Consider the following 24,429-nt stretch of genomic DNA (forward strand, 5'->3'; position numbering starts at 1 on the left):
CTAACAATTGCCATGCTGCTTGCAGAAATCAAACCTGGAGAGCATTTGCAGTGAGAACCCATAGGTTCTGTTAGTCATTTCAGTTCTATTCATTATTTCCATTAGTGATCTGTAAGAGGCAACAGAATATTGATATATGTATATAAAATAAAATATAAAAAAAATCTGGTTTTCACCAACCTAGGAGCTAGAAGACAGAATCAGATTTCAAAACCAGTTTCATAACTTGGATAAATGTCTAAATTTGGGATGAAATTATCAAGGCTAAGGCAAAAATATTATACTGAGAACTTAAACATATGACATAAATTGTAGAGAACTAGGTGGCAGTATGTTAGAAAAAGTTCTGAGAACAAGTTTCTGTCATAGGAAGAAAAGCAAGTTATTTCTGGGATGTATTCACAGATGTTCCTCTCATGTGCAATACATGGGACGTAACTACTGCACTCTAGTTGGTGCAGTAATTATGGACTGCCATAAGGGGCCTTGAGATAAAAACAAAAGTCATACTGAAAAGAAGCCAGAGTAAAGCTGTTAGAATAAATCATTTATTATGAGTGCAGTCTATGAGGAAAGTGAACAGAATTGTTTCGTTTAGGAGAAGATGATATGCACATCTGCGCATATAAATAATTGTATAAATAGATATATATTTACACACACATTTATTAAAAAATGTGAACAGCTTAACAAATAGGGTCAATTTCCACTGAGAGTATGACAACAAGGTACACAGCAAACAAAATTCAGGTTGGATACTGGACATGTACATATTCATAAATGTTGTTAGACATTTGTACAAGCTGCATGCAAGTGTTGCAGATTTCTTCCAAATCAGTGCTTTTACAAATCAATTAGACAAATAGTTCTTGAGGATATCACTGTTTTCCAAACTGATCTCTCACGCCCTTAGATTCTGTGAACTACTCCTAAGAGGTCCCTGGAAGACAATCAGCAAAACTCTTGTCAGTACATACAACACTTCTCAAATTCACGTTTATGGATCCACAAGTTGAAGTGTTCAGAGTTACACTGATCGACATAACACTCAACTCAGTTTTAGTACAGAGATTAGATCAGGCAATCAATTGAGGCCAACAAGCCTGTATTTCTTTTTATTCCTATGTGAAAAATTGCACCTCCTCTGTGAATAATTTTTACTTATAAAATGCAAATAGCAGTATTTTCCTACCTCACAATACAACCAGTAAACACATTATAAATTGTTCAAATACAACGGCAGCGATACAAACTAATGGATTTTATTTACCTCAGCCTCCCTCAGAGGTTTTAAAAACCTGGCAGAACTTCACCTCTGCCACACGCATTATGGGCTGAGGGAATCTCACTGAAATAGCATTATATTTACGATTTTTATTCAAACGCAATGAAAACGCAATAAACGCGTCTTCCGCGATGCACTGAAGTGTGCGCTTCCCTCCGTGAGCACACGACGCCGGCTCTCGGCCGGGGCATTACAGGAGGGCCGCATTTCCGTGCTCAGTCTCCGCTGTCATGAGCCGCGGACACGGATGACATCTCCGTGCCAGCCACAGTAAAAATAAACCGACAGAAGCCTTAAGGAAAGAGACGGATGGAGTGTGGTTGGGCAGCCGCGTTCCCGTGGGAGGTGGGTCCCCTCGCCAAGACCCGCTGAGGCACCCCGGCATCCCCGGCCCTTCCCCAGCCTCTCCCGGAGGCCCCAAAGGGCCGCAGAGACGCCGCAGCCCGGGCGAGGGCGCAAAGTGTTCGGCGCCGACTAGCTTCCCTTCCCCAGCAGCCTGTGCCACCTTCCCCCCCTCGTATAAACGGGGCGGGCGCCCCCGGCCGGGCCCGCCAGACCGGCTGCCTGCCTGCGGCCGCGGGCCACCCCATCTCCCCGCCTCCCTGAGGCGAGGCGAGGCGCGGTCCGGCCTGGCTCGGCCTAGCCTGGCCTGGCCTAGCCTAGCCTAGCCTAGCCTACTGTGGCGGTGATACCTCGGCCGCGCGGCTCCATGGCTTTCATCCGCAAGCGGCGGCTGGAGCGGGAGCTCTACTCCAAGGAGAGGTGAGCTGCCCTGTCCCCGACTCGGCCTTGGCCTCGCGGCAGGGGCAGGGGGTGGGGACGCCGCCGTCTCCCTCACCGCTTAGGGAGACCCGGGGGGCGGGGGCCCGGGCCCGGCGGAGCGCTGCGGCCGGCAGGACTGCCACCAGAGGCTCTGGTCCGCTGGTTGCAGCGCAGCGCCGGGGGTCAGCGGCTGTGCACGGCGTGTTGCTGACGGTGTTGTTACTGTGTGAACCAGCTGGCTAATGATTCCCGAGAGTTAGGGCTCGGATAGGCCGTAGAATAGACCTGGGGAAATACGAATGCTGATCGCCTTTCATAAATCGCATGAAAATAGCGTTTGTAGGTTTCTGTTTATTTGTTTATTGTCAGTTGTGTTCGTGGCATGGAGTTGGAGCTCTGCTTTACTATGGGTGCAGTTTATTTGTTTTTTTTTTTCCTGAACATTATAATCAGCGTATCGTTAGCCCTTAAATTATAGACTCTGTGCTGGCTCTTTAAAGTGTTGAATTCAATAGTCCATTCCTGCTTTCTGACTCTAGTCTGTATTTTACGCTCCTGTGGCTAGCTGAACGTACAACAAAGGCTTCTCACGCGTGCCCTAGTATATCCTGAATCAACTCTCTTATTTTTAGGTAGTGTCCAGGTTTCTTTGATGTGGCTTATCTATATCTGGTTTGTCATGAAGTTTCAAAACCTTTTCCTGTGGTAGTATTGCCATGTTGGGAAATCTTTGAGGTGAGAGTGATAGGTCAGCCTGGGTCAGGCAGTGGAGGGACACAGGTGTCTTTTCTGGAGGGACCAAGACTCCCCAGCTGGCTCCCATTGCAGGTACCAGGAAGCCAGCAGGCACAGGACAAGAGAGACTTGTTACTGTACAAGCCCTGTGCAAATTCCTGCTGCAGGTTTGCTGGTCACACAGTACTGTTTATTGTTGGTGAGAAAAGCACATGACAAAGAGCTTGGCTCACTTTGTCACTATAATTTCTGATTCATAGCTATTCAGCCTGCGAAGCTACTGTAACTCTTGAAGTATTGTTGGAGTACAGACATTGACGGGCTGCTGTGGTTTCAGTTGTGTATGAAGGGCTGCATGGAGAATGGACAAACTTCCTGTGCAGAAAGAAAAGTGAACAGTTTTTAATTTTGAAATATAAAAAGTATATAGAAAGTGAGAATGACTATATTAGCTGTGTTAAGGATTTAATGTAAATAGTCTCCTTTTTTATTGAGAAGCTGAGAAAAAGCCAAAACTCATCAGACTTGTCACAAAGAACTCAAGTGGGAACTAAGTCTTTTCTAAAAAGCCCTGAAAACAACCCCAACATATCAACATGCATCAGCATTACTGATATGCAGTTATTGAAAGTCTCTAATGAGAAATGTTTTTCTTTGCTCATTGTTGGAAGCATTTTAGCATAATCTTATTTGAGTTTGTAATATAAGCACTTCATGAAAGTCTTGTTCTCATTTGCACTGATAGGTTTTTGTCTAAGTATCTGCAGTGTCATTTCTGTTTCTTCCACTTGATGAACAATTAATATCTGTGTAAAATAAAAGTAATTTTCTATATATTTTGTACCTTATATGAGGTATTTCACCGTCCTTGTCTTCCTATGCTTCTCTGAATTGGGTTACCTTGAAAACAATTAAGTGATTTAAAAGATTTTGCGCTCTGAAGTAGCAAATGAGAAGTATCAAATTTTTCCTCATAGTTCCGCTTAAAACAACAGCAAAAAACAACAACAACAACAAAAAAAACCCACCCAGCTTTTTATCACTTAATTGATTGGGTAGCCTCAGAGAGCTTTTCTTTTTGCTTACTGGGTAACTGTTACAGACACCAACTCCTGCTTCATAGCTTCTCATGATTTATGTAATCTTGGTGTAGGTACTTCCTAGTGAGATGACGAAGACTTTTTGAAGCTTTGTGGCAACTGCATTTCTGATGTGGTTGGTTGGTTGGTTTGTTGCTGCTACTACAAAAATACAAGCTGTAAAAGTTCTGGCTAAGAGTACCATGAAACTTAGTAGGCAAAAGGTTAATCATCTTATGCAGTTGCTTTATGGGGGAAGCAAGATCAGATTGGTTTTAAGTGATCTGAAAAAATTACTTCCTCTTAACTAATCAGTTGAACTGCATTAATACCTGGTTACATAAGCCTGCTTTTCTATGAGCAGTTTTCTAGAAGAAAATAAGAAACCACTGAAATGTCCTGTGTGTGCACACTGATAACAAGGAGCAGGTTTTACTTTACATTTGATTAAATAAATCCATCTCTCTACTGAGCAGGGTTTATTCTGGCAGGAATTTTGCCTTCAAATTCACCCATATCATGTATCTGTTTCATCTGTGTTTATCGCTGTTTTTGCCCAGGTATTCAGAGTAAAGAAAGCTAAGATATGACCCTTTGTGTAAGGGTGTATGCGCACTTACCCAATTTATTTAATATCTAAAATATTTAGCGTTCATTAACAGGAATTCTTTTTTACAAATAATTGTAGTTGCAAAACTTGAAATTGACTGTTGTGCTGTTTGGCTCAGAAGGTTGTTGCTCTCTTTATAACTGAGTTCTTGGTTCTGTTGGTGGTTTGCCCAAACATGGCATTGGTACAGAGACTCTTTATAACAGTTCTGCTGTTTTGTCTTGCATGTTGATTGGCTTCCTGTTTGAGCGGTTTTTCTCTTCTGCTGGGAACATCACTCACACGAAGCAACCAACTGGCAGCACATGTAGGCCCTTGGATGGCTCTTTTACATGATGGTTGCTTCAGCATTTGGGTATTTTTTGGGAAATCTGTGCCCTTATCTTAATCTCTTGGGACAAAATACACATAATGAAGGCTTTTATTCAAATGTCAGCAAATGAGTCCTACAGCTTGTCTGTAGATACTTTGCTTTCATTAGAAAGAGGTTTAATTTGAGAACTGGTTTTATACAGCTGTGGGCTGCTGGTGGATTGGGGTAGCATGCTTTTTGTCCTTGGCAATGTCCTTCCGTTATCAGGATTGTACTTCCCATATCTTGTCCAGTGACTGTGCAAGGTGTGTTGGATCAGTCACTTGACATCTTGTGTCCAAGTACATTTCCAGCATGCACTTCCCTGAAGTGATGGAAATGGTGAAAATTTAAAGCGGGATCTGTGGGGTACCTTCTCTGAATGGTATAAACAGGATTTTGCCAAGACACTGGTTAATGCATATTCATTCCTGTTTCCAGTTTGAACAAGTCCAGTGATGCAGTTGTTGAGTGACATTGGTATATCAAATGTGGGTTTCTTGGAGGTTTTATTTTGTTGTTTTATGTCCCTTCCACCATGTTGTTGGATCTTAGATGAGATCTTTTCAAACTGGAGTATAGATGGACAGGCACATCAAGCAAAGTAACAGTAAAATTCTCAAGTAGACTTAAGCCTGATACAATGCAGTCTTTATTTGGAGGATATTCTTATGGCATCTTGGCAGGACTTGTAAACCTCAGGGTGTAGTTTGTAAAGTGTGATTCTGTTTGTTGCATACTCTGAACAATGCTAGGAATGTTTGGGTACTATTTGGATTTCCATTTGGAAATCCATTTGGAAATCCATTTGGATGTAGGGAATGACATCATTGGAGGTGAAGTTTTGCAGATGTTTTTCTGCTACTTAGTGTTGTGCCTAGTTTTCCTGAATGTCTTGGGTGTGTTCTTGACTCGTATTCATCAGCTCTTTTCTAAGTGGCAATTATATGGGAGCTTTTTGAAAAAAGGCAAAAATAAACAAGTAATTTTCAATTTTGTATTTAGAAGAGAGCAACCAGAGTTCTTCAGTGCTTTGTTCATTTACCAATCTTTCTGCTGCTGTATATTAAGTTCTCTTATTTTCTTGGCAAGGTACGGGGCTCCCTTTTTTTTTGTCTTCCCCTGAAGCTGCTTCTCAAACCAATACCAATTCAGTTCACAAGAAAATACATTCCATAGCACTGTATATTAAGTTCTCTTATTTTCTTGGCAAGGTACGGGGCTCCCTTTTTTTTTGTCTTCCCCTGAAGCTGCTTCTCAAACCAATACCAATTCAGTTCACAAGAAAATACATTCCATACCACTTCCATATAAATTTTTCAGATCTCCTTAGTATAATTTTTCTGGGACAATACATACAGGAATCTGAAACTAGTCTTTAAGCAAAAATACATTAGCATGCTTTAATTTACCTCTCCCCTTAAGTGTAGGTGCTTGCTTACCTCTTGAGCTCAAACAGCTCTGTCATACACTATTAAAGGATTAATTAACTGTACTCTGCCGGGTTCTGTATACGTCTAACACTGGGTGGGAATTGAAGATATTTCAACATAAAATCTGTTAAAGCCTTCATTAAAATTATCCGGAGGAGGGTGTGGAGGTCTGTGTGACAACATTATACTGATTATCCACTGCCTTCCCTCCTGCCCCCCCCCAGCATACATCCCTAGACAGACAGACACAACAGTGACTGAACAGTCTTCCTTATGTTTCAGGCTTGGGAAGCTCTTTATGTTCTTTAAAGTTGTTTGCTGTATGAATTGTTATAATAGAAAATGTTCCCTTACCTAGCATGTTGAACTGTATTGGTGGAGAAAGCAAGGATTTACTGTGAAGGTGGTGAGGCACTGGAACAGGTTGCCCAAGGAAGTTGTGAATGCTCCATTCCTGGCAGTGTTCAAGGCGTGGACACTCTGGACAGAGTCTTGAGTGACACAGTGTAGTGTGTGGTGATCCTGTCTGTGGCAGGGGTGCTGGAACTAGATGATGTTAAGGTCCTTTCCAACCCTAACTATTCTGTGTTCTTCTTCACACACACCCCCATCCCCCCCAAAACTGCTGCTGCTGCTGTTGATTTTGAATACAGGGTTTGAATTACACCTGAGATGTAACAGCCTAAGTTCCCTTCCACTCACTGTAAAGGTCAGGGTTTTGCCCTGGTGGCAGGGGTGATTACCGATTCATTTCATCCTGGAAAGTGAAACTGCCTCTTTCTGTGTCTCTGACAGCAGAGCTGGCCGCCTTGTTCTTGTTTCTGACCCCTTCATGTTGTACCATCTTCGGTACTTCTTGTTTGCTTCCATGGCCTGATGTTACTAAATCTGTGCAGAACTGTCCTGGGGGGACTCCACAGCTCTGAAAAGAAGCTTGCGTTCTGATCTATTTGCTAATGTGGTAGGTTTTCCAGTCAGAAGTGGATGGGCTCCTCAAGTATAAGTAGTTTTCTGAGGTATTACAGTTTGGTGGGCTAGGTTGGACCAGTGAGGCTACCCTTTCCACCTCACACTTCCCCCCCAACAGCCCCTTAAATTCCAATTTTCACATGTATTAAGAAAATACAATCTTCTTAGATATTTTCTGAAAGCTTGTTTGCTGTTGAAGAGACTTTGAGGATGAAGACCAGACTGTTAAGAAGCTATATTATAAGGCATTAAGCATCTTTCAGACTCTTGCCCTTTATAGGTACTTCCGTGTGGTTTGAGCTTTATTTGAAAATCTTGTCTAATTTGTCTTTTATTTTCATTGTCAAAATAATATTTTTTTTAAAATAGTCTAAAATGTCAAGCTCAATATGCAAGAGAAAAGGGTAAATGAGCCCTGAAGACATGATGCAGCTTATTAACTTCAGTCTGTTGTGAGCCATTAAGACCACAAAATATGTGAACATAAACCTGTGAAATACGTCTTTATTAGGAGACCAGCATAAAAATATCCTGTAATACACATTAAGGTGTGAGCTTTATTGCTTATTTTAAAGGATTTTGTGTCAACAGATACTTGAGTTGCTTTCCAAAAGAAGATATAGCATGATCCTTCTCTAAGTAGATTTTTAATAAACACTGATTAAATTATTTATACTTGGGAATTTTCAAGTATGCTGGGTTACACATTTTGAAAATAGATTAAAATTAATCACTTGCTGATGATAAGAAAAATATCTCAAACTCGATCTCTTATATTTGCCTGAAACAGTAGTTTCTGATATTTGGTATCAGAATTGACAAAATGATATTTGTGTTGTAGTAATACAAAGTTTCAGAATAGTAGGCAAATGTCGAAGATTCCTTTGAGTTTTCTTAAACCCACAACTGTTTGTGGTAGTATCTGAAAAAAAACAAAAACAAAAAACCAAATCAAACGACAAAACCAGTTCTGTTTCTAGCTCTTGCTTATAATTTAAACGGACAAAAAAAAAAAAAATCTTTTTCATTTTATATATGATAGTATTTTTTTATATTTCCCACTTAATACTTATGGTTTGCTTTTATAGATAGATATGGGGTTTATTTGGGGGAGGGAGAGAAGGGGACAATTACATTATTGAAGTTGTCCAGTCATTCTCATTGGAAGACCAGTTTACCTACCTAATTGCTGAGGTTAAGGGGGGGCTGGGGTCTGTGTCCTGGGGTCAGACTTAAAGGCAAGAAAGGGTAGACTGGGAACAGACTTGCTTGGTCTTACTTGATTTGACATTGGCTTTGTGATCCAGGCTGTTTTTCCAGGGCAGTGTGGAAGTCATAGGTTTACAATATGTGCTGTTAATTACTCAGCACAGGGAACGCTGCAGCTCTTCAGTGGCTGAAAACCAACATACGGTTCTCAACTCTTACAGATTTAATCAGTTTCTCATATAGGGTATCATGCATTCCCCTCCTACTGTTATATGTTGGTTTTCTGGTTGGTTTTGATTTTGTAGGGTTTTTCCTTTCTGTCATGTGCATAAGAATTCAATTACTCTTTTAGATCCACATTAAGTGTGCATACAGATTCCTGTTGCAGAACTACAGAGCGGTTGATAGTATATAAATTTCGTATGACAGTCATCTTGATATCACAGGTGTCTTTGGAATACCTTATCTAAGCTTTTTGGAAGACAGCCTGAGGTCCAACTGCTTAGTTGTATGCCGAAGAGCCCCACTTCTTTAATTGTATAGTTATTGTGATTGATTTCCTAGTTTTTCAGGCCTTCACAACACAGTGTTTGCCTGCTCATGCAACATACCGGAGACTGATCTGTTCTCTTGCTGTCTGTAAACACTTGTTAAACCTCCTGAAGTACCGTCCTGTGTAGTGATGGTTCTCAAGAGGGACCCTGTTGATACAATAGCTATCAATGGCTGTATTTATTTACATGGAAGAAGTCTGTTCTGTGAAGATAAGAAGCACTGTCTGTATTCTAGTAACATCTGATGAAACTCTACTTCTTTTTTTAACAACTCTGTGGATCATTAACACAGACAAATGAAATTTAAATACTTAAGCAGTAAGGACTGAGATGAATTGAGAGATTCTAGAAGGTTATTCCAGAGATCATGCTTCATAATCTCCAAAGTTCACAATTAGCAGTGACTTGAACTTGTCTATCTTTGCTAGCCAGTAGTTGAGATGCAAGTCTGAAAGTTTTTGTTCCACTTCTGGTATCATAACTAGAACTTGAAAACATATTTGTAGAAGTGAAGGTAAGAGGGAGTATTCTCATGAGCTTCAAAAGAGAACAGCAAGAGAAAAGGAGATGTGAAAAGCTCCAAGGAGCTGTAACACACTGGCAGTATCATGAAAAAGAGTTAAAGGTAGACTTGGTATGTGTATGCAAACAGTTGGACTCCAGGAAAAAGTATAGCAGTATTTCTCCTTAACTAATGATATCTTTGGTAATGCATACTTTTGTCCTGGTGAAGAAACAGACATTTCAAATTGTGTGGGTTGAGGGATATGATACTTTATGGCCAAGAAAGGTGGATTTTTGAAAAGTGAAGTTTTTGTGACGGGATCATTGGAATGGGTGCTTGAGAAGAGTAGAGGTAGGTGATTGTACTTGTGGAGATTTGATGTCAGGCTCTGCCTGCAGAAGTGACTCATCAGCCTGAAAATATAGGAAAGTGTGGTTAGAGTAAATGGACTTGCAAGTAGGAGAGTAGCAGTAAGCACAGAAATGCTTGTAAGAGACTGCAGGACCACCTGGAAGGCTCTGTGGAGAACGTGGCGGGGTGAAGATAAAATGTGGAAAATGTACTTGACCTACATGACATACAGTTTTTGGAGAAAGTGCTTAACAGCTGCCAGCAATACAACCCTTTCTCAAGATGGCAAAGCAGAGATCAGAAAGTGATCATGAGATTAGGGCACAGGAGGTCGCTGGTCTCCAGCAAGGAGCTTTAACTGGATACTGTAGTAGTCATATGGGAAAGACACAGTCTAATAGCAAAAGGGTAAACTGGATGCTGCTATTAAATACTGTATTTAAAAGGGAAGAAACCTGTCATTTCCCACAGTACCTAGTTAGCCTATGTGAAGAGCTTATTTTGAGTTTTTGTGTGTAGCTTGTGTTGTGTTTTTCATGAAAGCATCTGATTCAGCAGGCGTAAGGAGTATGCCAGGTAAAGTGTACCTCAGATCCTTCCCAATAGCTCACAGCTTCTGCTTTTGGGAAGGTGAATTGGTGGATAATGTGTTGAATATAAAGATACAGTAGTTTATGGGGGTTGGTTATCCTGAAAACTTTGAAAAAGAGCCCTAGCTTTATGTATTCTGGCTTATGTAATCATGTTGTAGTTACTGTGAATAACAGAGGCAATGTTTTGATCTAAACACATGGCTTATCTTGAATAGATGGGTTCTTGCATTTACCAAACACTTAAAAGGGAAGTCTGTTAACTAACAGTGCTGCCAACTTGTGGATTTAGAAAGACTATAAAAATGTAGGGAGTTTGTCAAAAGAATGGGTGGAGACAAAGGAAAGAGACCAAGAATGAAGAACTTCAGAAATCAGTTCTGTTGACCAGGCGTTGCCTTGGAAGTTACCAGTTTCCTTGGAACGAAAATTGGGTGCCCATGAAAGTCATTGCTGTGAAGCTGATTGTTCCCTATGTCAATAGTGTCTGTTCCCTGATAAAAGAGAGTAGAAGAATATATATATTAATATTTATATATCTTTCATATATATTTATATATATAAATATACCATAGTGTATAGTATATTTACAATATAGGCTACATATATCAAAATACATATATATATTTCAAATAAATTTGTATATTACCTTTGTTGCTAACCTTTTTTTATTTAAATATTTTGGCTTGTGGCTAATAAGCTGATTGTATACACTTATACTAGAAAGAAAAGCATTCTGATGATGTATTTCTCTTTACATATCCTAACATAGCTTTATTAAATAACTTTCAATCAAAATGGATAGTATTTGCTGGATCCGAGTTTGCAAAATCACTAAAATTTTAAGTTTATCCCAGACAATTTCAACTGTGTGACGTGTTGAAAAATGGGATTTTATGGTAAATGTGTGGAACATGGTATGGTTTCATACTCCTCTTCCCCCTTACCTTGTAGACTGTTTCTACCTCCTGTTTTAGCTTCCTGAAGGTGAGTGAGCAAAATAAATATGAAAAGAACAATTTGGCCCCTTCAAAAGCCCCAAGGCCTCAGAAACTTAGAAATTCCGTTTACACCTGTTTATAAGACATGCTTTCATAGGTGGCAGGAATTTTGAAGAACAGACTTTGGGGAGAAATAGAAGGCAACTGAAGTTAAGTCTTTTGAGAAAGGATACGTGAAGGCATAGCCCCTATAACCCTAGTGGAAACTGGAGATGCTCAAGAACCTTACAATAACAGCAACTGGGGTAGAGGCTGAAGAGACTGAGATGCGTGGTGAATTTTCTGAAGTTTTGTATGGCATATATTGTTCTAACTCATATGTTTTGTAACGTTATAACATCATTTGTTTCTTAATGGCATCGTAAAATACCTGTTTTCAAGAAAGAAGAGGTAAAGACAATGCCATTTTGAAAAAGCAGCAGAGCATTAGTACAGAGTGTCTTGGACACATGCAGTTTTGAGTATGTTGACCCACTGTTACTTGTATTTACAGTAAACCTTTATTGTTGTATTCTGTCTAATATAACAGTCACAACACAAATCTTAGTTGAACAAGATGTGTTTTCCAATAACTGTTTTTTTTTTTAATTATGAAATATGCTTTCTTAACAAGCAGGCTATTAAGTACATACAGTTCATTTTGTGAACTTTTGACACCTTTACTGCTGTTTGACTACTGCTCTGGGGACATTTGATGTTTATTAGCACTGTCACGGGCATTTCTTGTGGAGCACATCATGAACACAGTACAAAAAGCTCAAAGAGTGGATGTGAGTAAATGCTAAGAACTTCTGCTGATCATGCCACCGCTGCACACAAACAAGATGGTGTGCTTCCAACTGAAGTGATAGATGTTTCTGCTCCTCCTTTTGTGCCAATACACACTGCACTCCCCACAGCTGAAAACGTAGGTGACCCTGTGTTCGCCCTGTTAGTATTGTTGGTGTGTTTTAATCACTTACAGCAGTTTAAGTCAAGTTGTTAGAGAACAGTTTCATGTTGTATCTAAACTAGCCTATTTGCATTTACCTCCTACCATGCATTTACCTCCTCCTTACTATGATCCTGCAGTTAAATACTTCAGAAGATTTCAGAGGTTTTATTGTTATTATTTGTTGTTATTGAAGTTTCTTGTCTATTGGATTAGTCCATAAACTTAATCTTCCCGTGGGGTTGAAGACGCACTGGTACAGAGGAAATGCAGAAATGTGGTTACAGAGAAAGGTATTGTTTCCTCAGAGGGTATCCATTGGGTGGCTCAGCCAATGTAATTTGGCTTTGCTTTAAAAAGGTCTGATCTCCTCCATTCCAAGCAGTTAGTTCCTGCCTCTCCTTTTGTGTTATTGCATACTTTGACAGGCATATGCTGATCGGGCCTAAACTAATGTTTAATGGGTGGAAAGCCTGGCTGTGTTAGGGCAGTTCCCACCTAAGACATATGAACAGAATCAAATACCTAACTTTATATATGTTGGAAGAGCATCAGTCAGTCTTCCTCATGCATATACAAATTTTCCATATGGGTTTGTTCTTTTAAAAAGTTAATTCATTTTGGGGGGGATGTGGCACAGCACAGAAATTGGTGAAGACTTCCCAAACACTTTATAGAATTTCTTAAGAACTGTAACTGTTACAGTGTTTTCTTTTTGAATAAATATTTTTTATTTATTTGTAGGTTTTCACTCCTTCTTCTTAACCTGGAAGAATATTACTTTGAACAGCACACAGCTAATCATATTAAAAATAAAGGTTGCAGAGAGGAAAGGTACAAAACTCTTAATACATTCATTTACTAGAGTTGTTTTAGTCTTGTGGATCTCTAACACATACACAACTACTTTCTTTTTTATTATTCCTTTTAGAAAATTCAGAGGGTCTCTAAAAATCTGTTCAAAGTCAATAATTTTTGAACCTGATGACAATATCCAACCTATTATAAAGGTAAGCAATGTGAATTTACAATTTCTTGGTAATTTAATATTCTCTTTATAAAGCTTTTAAGAGGTATGTATTTTTATAACTTGCTGCAGATACCACTGAGAGACTGCATTAGTATAAAAGCCCCAGAAGATAGTGAAGCAAAGAACCCTTTCACACGGTACGTGAATTTGAGTTACATATTTAACTCCTTTTAAAGCTGAAATGGCCATCACTTCAATTATCTTTTTTACATTTTAGGGATTCATCTGGAGGGATTTCTGTTGTATGTAATCAGGTAAGAACTGCATATAACAGATTCTTGATATATAAATGAGCAAGGTTATATTCTTTAATGGTGTCTTTATCAAAGCTGGTGTCTTTCTCAAAGCTGGAGTCTTAGGGTGGGGGGTTAACTGGAAACAAAACTAATTAGTGTCAAAAATTTAGCATTAATGCGAAGCTGTTGATACTGGGAATATTCAACTGTTAATGACTTTATTAAGTCATTAATTTGATAAAGTGAACTTTTCACACTGTGCATTTTATAATGGTGCTTAGGGCAATTTTAGAATTGAATGAAAAAGGAGAATAGACTGAAATAAAACTGGTTATTAATCATCTTTGGTCTTGCTATATTGCTTTCTTTTACTTCCTGCAGCGTGTAGTGGTAATGGCAAGGCCATCTTGATCCTTGCATTTCAGCTTTGTGGAAACATTGGACTGCGCTGTATGTCCACAAAATAATTTTTGGTAGCTGTCCTGAAATACTGGGTTGAAGCTTCAATCATAAGTTGACATCAATTTGGATATGTTCATAGTTAACCAAGGGAATATACTTCAAACTTTGATAAATTGCAGCTGATAGGTGTTCCAAAGCTATACAAGTTTCCAAAAAACGTTCATGTTTTCCTTTCAGGAAAGAACAGAGATAAGATGGGAAATATCCTTTTAAATATTCTAGCATCTTTGTAAAATCTGTCTTTAGCAATATCTAAAATTGATAGCTTTGCTTAGTTAAGCACTGCTGCAGTCAAAAATGAACTCAAGCATTTAATATTATCTATACTGGAGAAGTTTGTGGACCATGTTAAAGTATTCAGTATATTTAATTTCATCTTGAATCTGCTTCTGTGAAGAATATTGTGTAGCCAAGGTTTCTTGTGTTGCCATTTTTTTGTGTATTGAGTATATGTAGAGAAGGTATTTCCCATATGAAGACACCCTAAGAAACTTAGGGCTGTTCAGCCTGGAGAAGAGAAGGCTGCGGAAGACCTCATAGCAGCCTTCCAGTGTCTGAAGGGGGCCTACAAGGATACCGGAGAGGGACTCTTCAGCAGGGACTGTAGTGACAGGACAAGGGGTAATGTGTTTAAACTAGAACAGGGGAAGTGCAGGTTATATACAAAGAAGTTCTTCACTGTGAGGGTGGTGAGGCACTGGAACAGGTTTGCCAGAGAAGTGGTAAATGCTCCATCCCTGGCAGCTTTCAGGGCTAGGCTGGACAGAGCCTTAGGTGACATTGTCTAGTGTGAGGTGTCCCTGCTCATAGTAGGGGGGTTGGAACTAGATGATCTTAATGTGCTTTCCAACCCTAAGCATTCTATGATTCTGTGTAAGTAAGTAAGCCTCAACTAAATTGGACACTTGCCCCTTTGCAGTTAACTGCCATAAACTAGATGATCTTAACAAGATGATCGTAACTAGATGATCTTAAGGTCCTTTCCAACCCTAATTATTCTATGATTCTATAATTTTCGTTGGTTCTCTGCAGTTTCTCTGGGGTAGCTAAAGCAAGATACTGAAACCCAGTGTTTGCTTGCTTAAGCAGCATTCCTAGCTTTGCATTTGTCAGTACTTCTGATGTTATTATTTTTTAAGGGCTGAAACTGTGACATTTCTTACTCTTCCAGGTTTTTCTCATTAAAGAAAGAAACATCATTGCACCCTATAAAACAGTAAGAGTGAGTATACTTTTTTTTCCTATTCTCAGCAAACTAATGTTTTGCAAGAATTTATGTTCTCATTTCTGAAAGTAAGATAATTATCATTTGAGGAATATAACAACAAAGCTTTTAAAAAAGGTAATTGCGCATATTGATAAAACAAGTGTTCGAATTCTTCTTCAATGGGTTTGTGATATTTCTTGGAGTGCAGACTTTACACTTGCTACTTGCCTTGATGTGCAGCTCTGGGCTCAACAGTCAGAGCTGGCTGCTAGTATTCAGTGGATGCTGCATCCTGGATAAATGATGGCTTCTCAGTTTTGCTTACACCCGAGATGAGAGATTGCTAATTGATTTCCCATCTGGGTGCTTCACAGTTGAAAGAAATGGCAGATGAAGCTGCTCACAGCAGAAATCAGAGCTTGCTTCTGGTTGCATTCTGCTGATGGGGGTGGCTCTGCTCTGATTCTGAGCTTGGATGCTGTAAGGCATAGAAGTAAGGGTTTTCCAGCTGGAGTATGCGATGTCTTAACACACAAACACAAAATGAAAACGCAGGGTCATTAAACGCCATATTTGCCCAAGAATTGAAACACACAGAATTGTGTTTCTCTCTTACTTGTTCAAGTAAAAAATATCAAGTGTGATGGAATCCATAAATTTGCTTTACTGTAATGAACAACAAAGAGGCAATGGATGATCTCTGCTCTTTCAGCAACTGCTTTAGATTGGTTTTGTGATTAGATCTGTCTCTAAGCTAGGATTTTTAAATGTTTTTGTTTCTTTGCTTGCTTTATGCCATTAATTCTTCATGTTTTGAACATTTTCTCTTCTAGTCCTTCTATTTTCTGTTTTGCCTCCATGTGCAAGATTTATTAAGTATACAAATATCATGGTGCCAACAAAGTGAAAAAGAAAAGAGTCAAAAGGGCTGTTCTGAAAACTTTTCACATTATTTTCCTCTAAGTCAGATTCAGGCATACCTAAAACATTCCTGACAGTAAACCATTACGATTTACTTCACAAAAGTTTGCCTTCAGTAATTTCAGATATTTTTTTTTTCTCTGTTGCTGACAATTAATTTCTGTTTGAATTGTTGCCAGTTCTGGATATGTCACTGAGTGCTGAGATTCGGTAGTACATTTTATCTTCCATGTCATGCATTGGTTGTTTCAGATCAATTACAAAATACTGAGCTATTGTCTTTGCGTATGACTGGAGAGCTACAGAGAACCACTCACAAAAGCTTTTACATTGTTGGCTGTAAGCAATCCTTGTAGACCATCCACTGGGTTTTCTGAGAGTCATGCTTTCCATGATGACAGAAAATGGTGCTCTGGGTGAAATGTTAAAAGCGTTTCATCTAGGTTGCTACTGAATTTCATGACTCCCTTTACTCCATCTCTATTTGCTTCCTGAAGCAGGCTTTTTTCTTGGGTTTCTGTCAGTTCAGCTAGATCATACATTATACTGAAGATCGTCTAGATTTTCGTGTCTTTTTTTCTTCAATTTTAAATTAATCCCATCATATCCCCTGACCAATGTCTTGATGTAGTCTTACTTATAAATTTTTGGTTTTGGTTTTGTTTGTTTTTTTTTTTTTTTGGTTAGCCTGAGAAATTACAAAACCCCCCAGAAATGTGTTGATACAGTCTTCTACTACATTCAGGGGTCACCAAGGGATCTCACCACCTTTGCTAAATATGAGTTATGTGTAAGAGATCTATTGATTCATTGATCAGTGCACATACTTTTAATATATTACAGTCAAAACCAGAAATACGTGTTATGAAACAACATTTAAGAAAGCTGGAAAAACTTCACAGGGGAAAAATGAGTATGCCACATATACTGGGTGCTGTGTTAGTGAGGTTTTTATTAGTGAGTAGTCACAACAGGTTGTAATTGGATTTGGGATCTTTTCAGCTCAAAACTATTTATGTAGAGGAGAACGATAACTTTTATAGCCTAGTCTTTAAAGATTTGATGGTCTAGTATCTTTTGTCTAAAAGATATACAGTACCTGGCTTAATGTAACATGTTATTTACTAGTTCTATATTTACATGTGTTTACTTGGTATTAAAATAGAGCAGATACTAGTTCTACATTTACTGATGTTTACACTACATTTATCTGTTCACTTCAAAGCTGTTATGTTGCATTGTATTAAATAACAGACTAAATACTGCACAAAGAGCTTATCACAGGGAAGATACAGTTGTAACAAAAAAAAAAAAATCAGGTTTAACATCTGCCTTTGGAATGTTTCAGGTATACTGCAACCTTTGATAGCGTACTTTGACCAGGTTTTAGAGTATTTTGCTTTTAGTTTTAATTTTATTTTTTTTTAACTGAGCTTTATTTTAAACTCATTTGTGGTAAATGTACTTTTGGTTTTAGGGTAGAACAGAGCACTTATTCCAACTGGATGTTGCTGGAAAGCTAGGAGACGTTGTGCAAACTCTGCATCAGGTGTGTGGTTACTAAACACTTTATTACAGCTTTTTTTTTGTCTTTTAATATTTAATGGAGAGCTTTCTTTATTCTCAAGGTGAAAGCTTGGTGAATCTATTTTTGAAATGTAGTAGTTGAACACAGCATCTAGTTCTGACAGCTGTTGTAAGCTACTTGTATTAACTTCCACTACGCAGGATGGCAGTATACAGACAAAGTAATAGAATGACAGTAGCAATGAACAAGCATGTCCTACTTTAAAAACAAATAATAATAGCTCTTTTAGTACTCTGACACCAAGAATGCTCAAAGCCCCCTTAGTTTCTCTTGGCTTCTGAGCTGTGTAGGACATCTCTGTGCTGTTTCACTTACAGCTTATTTTTCTTCAGCTTTACAGGGCTTCTTGTCTAGATAAGATGGGAGATCAAGCTGCCATGGTAAATATCTGCTTATTCCTGATACCACTGTTTAATAATGAAATTCTGAGTGCATATGAATCTTAGACTTTTTTTTTTCCCCTTCCACATTAGATAACTGCCATATTGCAATCGCGCTTGGCTAGAACTTCGTTTGATAAAAACAGGTATCTTTCTAATTACTTTGTACTGGGAAATTATTCCTCTTGTTGGTTGATTAGTTTGCTGCATCAGTACTTAATATCTTCTTCTTTGGGGCAGCATAAGCTCTCTAATTCAGAGAGTTGTGTTCTCTTGTATTCTGAACTATCTGGAACAGAGAATGGGAAATTCTGTGTTGCGAAGATGAACTTATTACTTTGTCTCCAAACCATTCTGTTTATGAATTTGTTGCAAATCAGGCATCAGTAAACGCCAAATAAAGCTCTGTATAAAACAGTCAACTGGTTTGCTGCTCTGAGGCTGGTGGAGAATGTGGCAACTTTCTGGAGTACCTCTTAAAGTAGAGGTCTCGACAAAGAACTTTGTGTCTAAAATAGGGTTAGTGAAGTCCCCTTTCTGAAGAATTTAAGGGTAGCTATACCTAAGTAAGAACTGGAGGTAAACTTACTCCTTTTCTTCACTTGTAGATTTCAAAGCATTTCTGAAACGCTGCATATGGAATGTAAAGCAGAAATGGTGACACCACTGGTGACTAATCCAGGGCATGTGTGTGTTACTGATGCTAACTTGTACTTCCAGCCTCTTAATGGATATCCTGTAAGTGCCTCATAGATGGTCTTGCATATGGTATGAGCACACTGCTCCTCTAGTGGACAGTTTTCATTATCTGTATTATTCCTTTTAAATGCACATTGAGCACATCTCCAAGACTCTGTTTTCATTTATAATCAAGCTCCTTGATCTCTGCTGCTGTGTTGCATTCAAGCATATCTCTGGTTCTGAGGCTTTATTCTGTACTGATTTGCTTAAAGTTGACCTCCTCCTGACAAAGCACAAAATGTCCTTTGCTCGTTCCCTATTGATATTTTTAAAGATCACTTTTTGTAACACTTCATTTGAGATAAATTGCTTAATTTTACTCTGTGATGCAATTCCTACCTAGTAAGAGCTTTATATACATTTATTTCATATTGGAAGATCTTAGCTAGGTTTTATATTAAACTAGTATTTTTTTTTCTCTAGAGGAAAACTGAATGCATGTTGCAGATATTACTGCTTTGGAACCTTCTCACAGAAAAAGCAGCGTTAGTCTTAGCAGGCCACTGATATTTGTACGCACACAAGGAAAATTGTATTTCACAGCTGATGACAAAATGCCATTCAATTTCTGTCCACCAGGTGACACCATTGGCAAACAGTTTGCCCCGCAGCTCAGTGGCTTCCTTATTCTTAGCACAGTTTATTGTGTTCTGCTCCTTTCTCTTGCATGATTATTATAACTGGTGACAGACTCGGCTGATAATACATTGCTCGTTCTTTGTTCTTAAACTGCTTTGCTACTCATACAAGAATCAACAGCAAAGACAAGCTTTCTCTTTTTAGTATAACTGTTTAGAACCACTGTTCCACTGCTAAAATGATATGGATGGATATTGTTTTCATATTTCTAGTATCTCTAACCTCTCCAGTCAATATGAAATTTCTCTTGAATAATGTAGAAGAACATAAACCTTCTAGAATATCTCCATCTTTTCTTCCCCCTCCCTTGTTCCCCACAGAAACCAGTAGTACAAATAACACTGCAAAATGTGCATCGCATCTATAAAAGAAGGCATGGGCTAATGCCACTGGTAAGCTCAAATATTACTCTCATTTTAATATCTTGCTGTATATATTGTTTCTTAAAATGACCAGCTGAAACTATGTGCATCATTAGTTAAAAGCTATGCGTTTTTAAAAACTCTGGATTAAAAAGTGAACAGGACTCAGAAGATCCTTTCTGGCTTTTAAGTGTTTTAGTTCCCTGTGTTGTCAAAAGGTTGAAAGCAGGAAGAGTGAAACCTGTCAAGGATGAAAAATGTCTTTCATAAGCAGTCAGTATAGGGGAAGGTAGAAGGGAGTATCTCCAGGGAGTGATTCATTCCATTTATTTCAAACACCTATCATCGGATGGAATGAATTACTCTCATGGTGTATTTTCTCTCAGGTTTGATTCATGGAGGGAGTTTGATCGCCGGTTTAGATGAGAGTAATGTGGAGTGATGAGTCCCCCTGTACATGACTGAGGAGTAATGAGAGTGCTGCAGTGTGACCTCAGTTGTATGCTTTCAGTGTTTGTACTTTCAGTCTTAAACAAAATTTTTGTCTCAAAACACGTTTAAGATAAATAGACATTTTACTCTGTCTCACTCCATTCACTTATGATATTGCCTGTGATTAATCAGTCCAGACAGAGCCAATCTATGGACAGCTATAAAGCTATTTGCTCAACTGGCTGTAAACTGAATGCTTTTATGATTGGAAATAGGAAAGATCAAAATGTTAAACTTTGTGAGCAAAATTGTCATGCAGTTTAGAGACTTAAGCTTTAGATGCTAGCTACTGGAATATTCTGTTGAAAAAAAAAAATGAATATTACAGCTTGTCAGTAATTGCTCTCATTTACTTTTTCCCTCCCTTTAACTTTAAGGGACTTGAAGTATTTTGCACAGAAAATGATCTGTGTTCTGACATCTACTTGAAATTCTACAACTATCAAGATCGAGATGAGCTCTATTTCCTTATTGCAACATATATAGGTTTGCAGTATTTATTTATTAATGTAGTTTGTAGTACCTTGTGTGGGGAAATTTGTCTGGGCTTTGCTCTGTTGTTATGTGGGAAGAATGAGAAGAACAAACATGTATTAGCCCTGAACATTTTTTAGAAGAAGCAGCAAAGTTCAGAATAAATATTGTGAAGTTGCATATATTCTGTTTGTGTTTGAAGAGCTGAGTATGAAAGGTAAGACAGCATTATTAAAGTGAAACTAATTCTTTTGATTTGTAATTTGATATGCACTCATTGAACACCTCCCCCTAACCCCACTCCAACACCACCACCAGCCTCCCTATCACCCTCGCTCCCCAAAAAAAACCAACACAAAACAGTTTATCTTCAAAGTAAGGGGTAAATAAGATCCACTCGGCTAAATTGTGTTTTGCTGAAAGAATACAGACTGCCTTTTGGATGGATACCCCTGGCACCTGCTAAAGTCCAAGTAAAAATCCTGTTAAGAAAGTTCTTGTAACAGCTGGATACCCAGTGCACACATAAATATCTGAACTTTCCCCAGTCTTAGAAGTGGTTGATGAAAGTTACCATTCTGAACCAGTTAATTTCTCATTTTTATTAAATCTTGTATGCATTAATTCCAAGAAAGTGATGCGTATCTTTTGCAGATCATGAACAGAAGCTAACAGGCTTGCATGGTTCCTAGAAAAACAAGGAGAAAAAGAAATCTGACTACAAATAAACATTGCAACTCATGTTTACTGCCAGTATTGAAAGTGTTTAAATCTCATACTATTTTGTTGTTGTACCAGAACTCAGTTATGTTTTATTGAATTTGCATAAATATCCATTGACATTTTCCCCACTTTACAAAGCAAAGTGGAAAGTCCACAAAGAAATGATTGCTTCCTCTGAGAATCATTTTAAATCTTTTAGATTTTCCTTTTAAAAGGAAGTAGATTCTGACACGATTTTTTGTTATTGAATTAACTGCATGCTGTTACCCTGCTTCAAACTTCATTTTCTGGATAACTTTCAGAGGTGAAATTTCAAGCTGCAGGTGAAGATGGTGATGATGATGATGTAGCTTAGTTCTGTTTGAATAGATCATATTAAAAATGTATAAAGTATGGTAGTTTTTGAAACATGAAGTTGCCATTTAATTCTGACTTGTTCTTTTAAGCACCTCTGACCTTAATTTTTTATATTGCATAATACTAATCATGGTATAATTTGGGGATGAAACTCCAAACCTCAAAACTCTAAATGTTTTCTTTTGTTTTAGAAAATCACATTACAGAGCATACAGCTGAAAGTTATATGTTGCAATGGCAGCGAGGACATATATCAAATTACCAGTATCTTCTTCATCTCAACAACCTGGCTGATAGAAGCTGCAATGATCTCTCTCAGTATCCTGTATTTCCCTGGATAATAGCAGACTACTCTAGTTCAGTATTAGGTATGTGGATACAAAAAGGCATGTTAGTGTATCCTGCCCAATGTGAAATGTTTTGGGGAGGAGGGTGTTTACACTGCATAAAGTTCAAGTTACATCAGAATGAACTTGGCATTAGTGATCTTGGATGTTGTGCAGTAAAATGGCTTTTTGTGGAACAAGTTGGACGCACTGACATGTGTAGAATCCAGGTGTTCTTTTACAATTCTTAGCATCATAAGTTGAAAGGAAGAGGCTAACAAGGCTTGTGCCTAAATTAGGCTTCTTGATTAAGGGTCTTAGTGCAATTTGTATTGGAAGCTTGCCCTTTTGAGAATTGTGTCCCTATACATGGAGTAGAGTAGGGGAATCTCATGCTATGAGCACCCGCTCAAACACTTCAATCTCATAATTTGGTGTAATTTCTGTAACCTGACAGAATAGTGAACACATAGGAAGAAGACAATAACAGCTGGTTTTGTGCCTCAGCTAGTGGGACCTGTATTGACTAGGTGATGCTAGTTGCAGTAGCTGTCACGTACATGTAGCTACTCGTTCTTAAGCAAGATTATATTTACCTGGAAGAAGAAATGAATAGCCATTTACAGTAAGATGATTCTTTTGCAGTAATGAAACAGAGAAAATTATTGGGGAGGTTTGTATTGGGTTTGGGTTTTGTTTTGGTTTGTTTTTTTCTTTTGTTTTAAATATTGATTATATTCCTGTCTAGTAGAATACATAGAGTCTAACTGGTTTTTTTTTTAGATCTGACAAAACCTGAAACATTCCGTGACCTTAGTAAGCCAATTGGTGCCCTGAATAAGGAAAGGCTGGATAGACTATTGGTATGTATATCTTGGCTTTTATGTGCTGCACTTTTTTTGCCTTATACATGTTGTTAATAAAAGGACCTTTATCACAAAAGGGAATTATGTAGATATCTAACACTAACTATAAACCTTATCTGAGCAAACTTACTTATAAACATACCACATTTATTTTTCAGCTTAGTTTCATCAGTACTGATTTTGTCAGTATTAATTTAAAATTACTTTAATCTGTTTTCTCTCTCTTACTACTGTTTCGTACGTATATGCTTTTAAATGCTTTTACCTCACTTTTAAAATAAAATCCCCAAATCCATTTAATTGTTGTGTTTACATTTATATGGCAGGCACTGAGGTGCTGCAAACATATAGAATCATAGAATAGTTAGGGTTGGAAAGGACCATAAGATCATCTAGTTCTGACCCCCCTACCTTCTCCAACAGTTCCATGTCCTTTTTATGTTGAGGACACCAGAACTGCACACAATACTCCAAGTGAGGTCTCACAAGAGGAGGGTAGAGGGGCAGGATCACCTCCTTCAACCTGCTGGTCATGCTCCTTTTGACGCAGCCCAGCACGCAGTTGGTTTCTGGGCTGCGAGCACACACTGAAGCTGGCTCATGTTCAGTTTCTCATTGACCAACACCCCCAAGGAAAAAAAACCTGAAGACTAACAGATTTAAATGTGTAACGTAAAATATGTATTAGAATTAAACAGGACAAAGTTACAGAAATCTTAAGTACCTCCATTTAAGAAAAATGCTGAATTTGTGGGAGAGTACTTCAAATGGAGGAAATCTGGATTCATGGAGATCAGAGCACCAGCCTGGAATTTCCACATGCAGATAGTAATGCACAGTCTTTTTCCACTTCTCAAAGTAGGCAGGCTTTCTTTTCATAAATAGTTAAACAGATAGTTACAGACTTAGAAGGTACGCCGTTTCTTGGCTTTTTATTCTTTGCATAAAATTGTCTCTTACTGCAAGTTAATTATTCCAAAATCATTTACAGAATGTAAGTTAATTATTTAGTAATTTATATTTAGTAATTATTCCACAGTCATTTAAAGAACATAAATATATTTAATGCTCTGGAACCTTTATTAGTTCTTAGGCATTAGAAAAAAATGTTGCCAGACTAACTGCATTATATTGACAAAAAGGATTAAATGTTTCAAAGTAATAGGGCTTCCTAAGATTGTAGAAGGAAAGAACATGATCAATATTATGTTTTCAGTCATGGTAAACAATGTTTTCTTTCTAAGATATGACTGTTTATT

The 24,429-nt window shown here is 38.2% G+C and overlaps 1 protein-coding gene and 1 long non-coding RNA gene across 8 annotated transcripts in view; one reads left to right on the plus strand and one right to left on the minus strand.

Annotated features, from left to right (window-relative positions):
- Positions 1-526: 526 nt before the first annotated feature.
- Positions 527-2,149, minus strand: LOC134171274 (uncharacterized). The gene is made up of 2 exons (XR_009967571.1): positions 1,978-2,149; positions 527-940 (listed from the first exon to the last, which is right to left on the minus strand). It is a non-coding gene; the product is annotated as an uncharacterized LOC134171274 (long non-coding RNA).
- Positions 1,752-24,429, plus strand: part of NSMAF (neutral sphingomyelinase activation associated factor) — a 37,524-nt gene continuing 14,846 nt past the window's right edge. The window contains exons 1-14 of one of the 7 annotated variants that reach the window (XM_062633328.1): positions 1,752-2,047; positions 13,111-13,200; positions 13,298-13,376; positions 13,466-13,533; positions 13,614-13,650; positions 15,266-15,316; positions 17,700-17,771; positions 18,143-18,190; positions 18,284-18,336; positions 18,799-18,928; positions 19,891-19,962; positions 20,802-20,910; positions 22,170-22,346; positions 23,088-23,167. In XM_062633328.1, the coding sequence (XP_062489312.1) occupies positions 1,995-2,047; positions 13,111-13,200; positions 13,298-13,376; positions 13,466-13,533; positions 13,614-13,650; positions 15,266-15,316; positions 17,700-17,771; positions 18,143-18,190; positions 18,284-18,336; positions 18,799-18,928; positions 19,891-19,962; positions 20,802-20,910; positions 22,170-22,346; positions 23,088-23,167 (1,119 nt within the window). In that variant the 5' untranslated portion in view covers positions 1,752-1,994. Of the gene's footprint in view, positions 2,048-13,110; positions 13,201-13,297; positions 13,377-13,465; positions 13,534-13,613; positions 13,651-15,265; positions 15,317-17,699; positions 17,772-18,142; positions 18,191-18,283; positions 18,337-18,798; positions 18,929-19,890; positions 19,963-20,801; positions 20,911-22,169; positions 22,347-23,087; positions 23,168-24,429 lie in introns of those variants that run through there. The other 6 variants (XR_009967570.1, XM_062633327.1, XM_062633330.1 and 3 more) reach the window with 6 other exon arrangements.

Source organism: Pezoporus occidentalis, unplaced genomic scaffold (assembly GCF_034315485.1).
Source record: "Pezoporus occidentalis ecotype Australia unplaced genomic scaffold, CSIRO_AGI_Poc_V1 ctg4, whole genome shotgun sequence".
Classification (NCBI taxonomy): domain Eukaryota; kingdom Metazoa; phylum Chordata; class Aves; order Psittaciformes; family Psittacidae; genus Pezoporus; species Pezoporus occidentalis.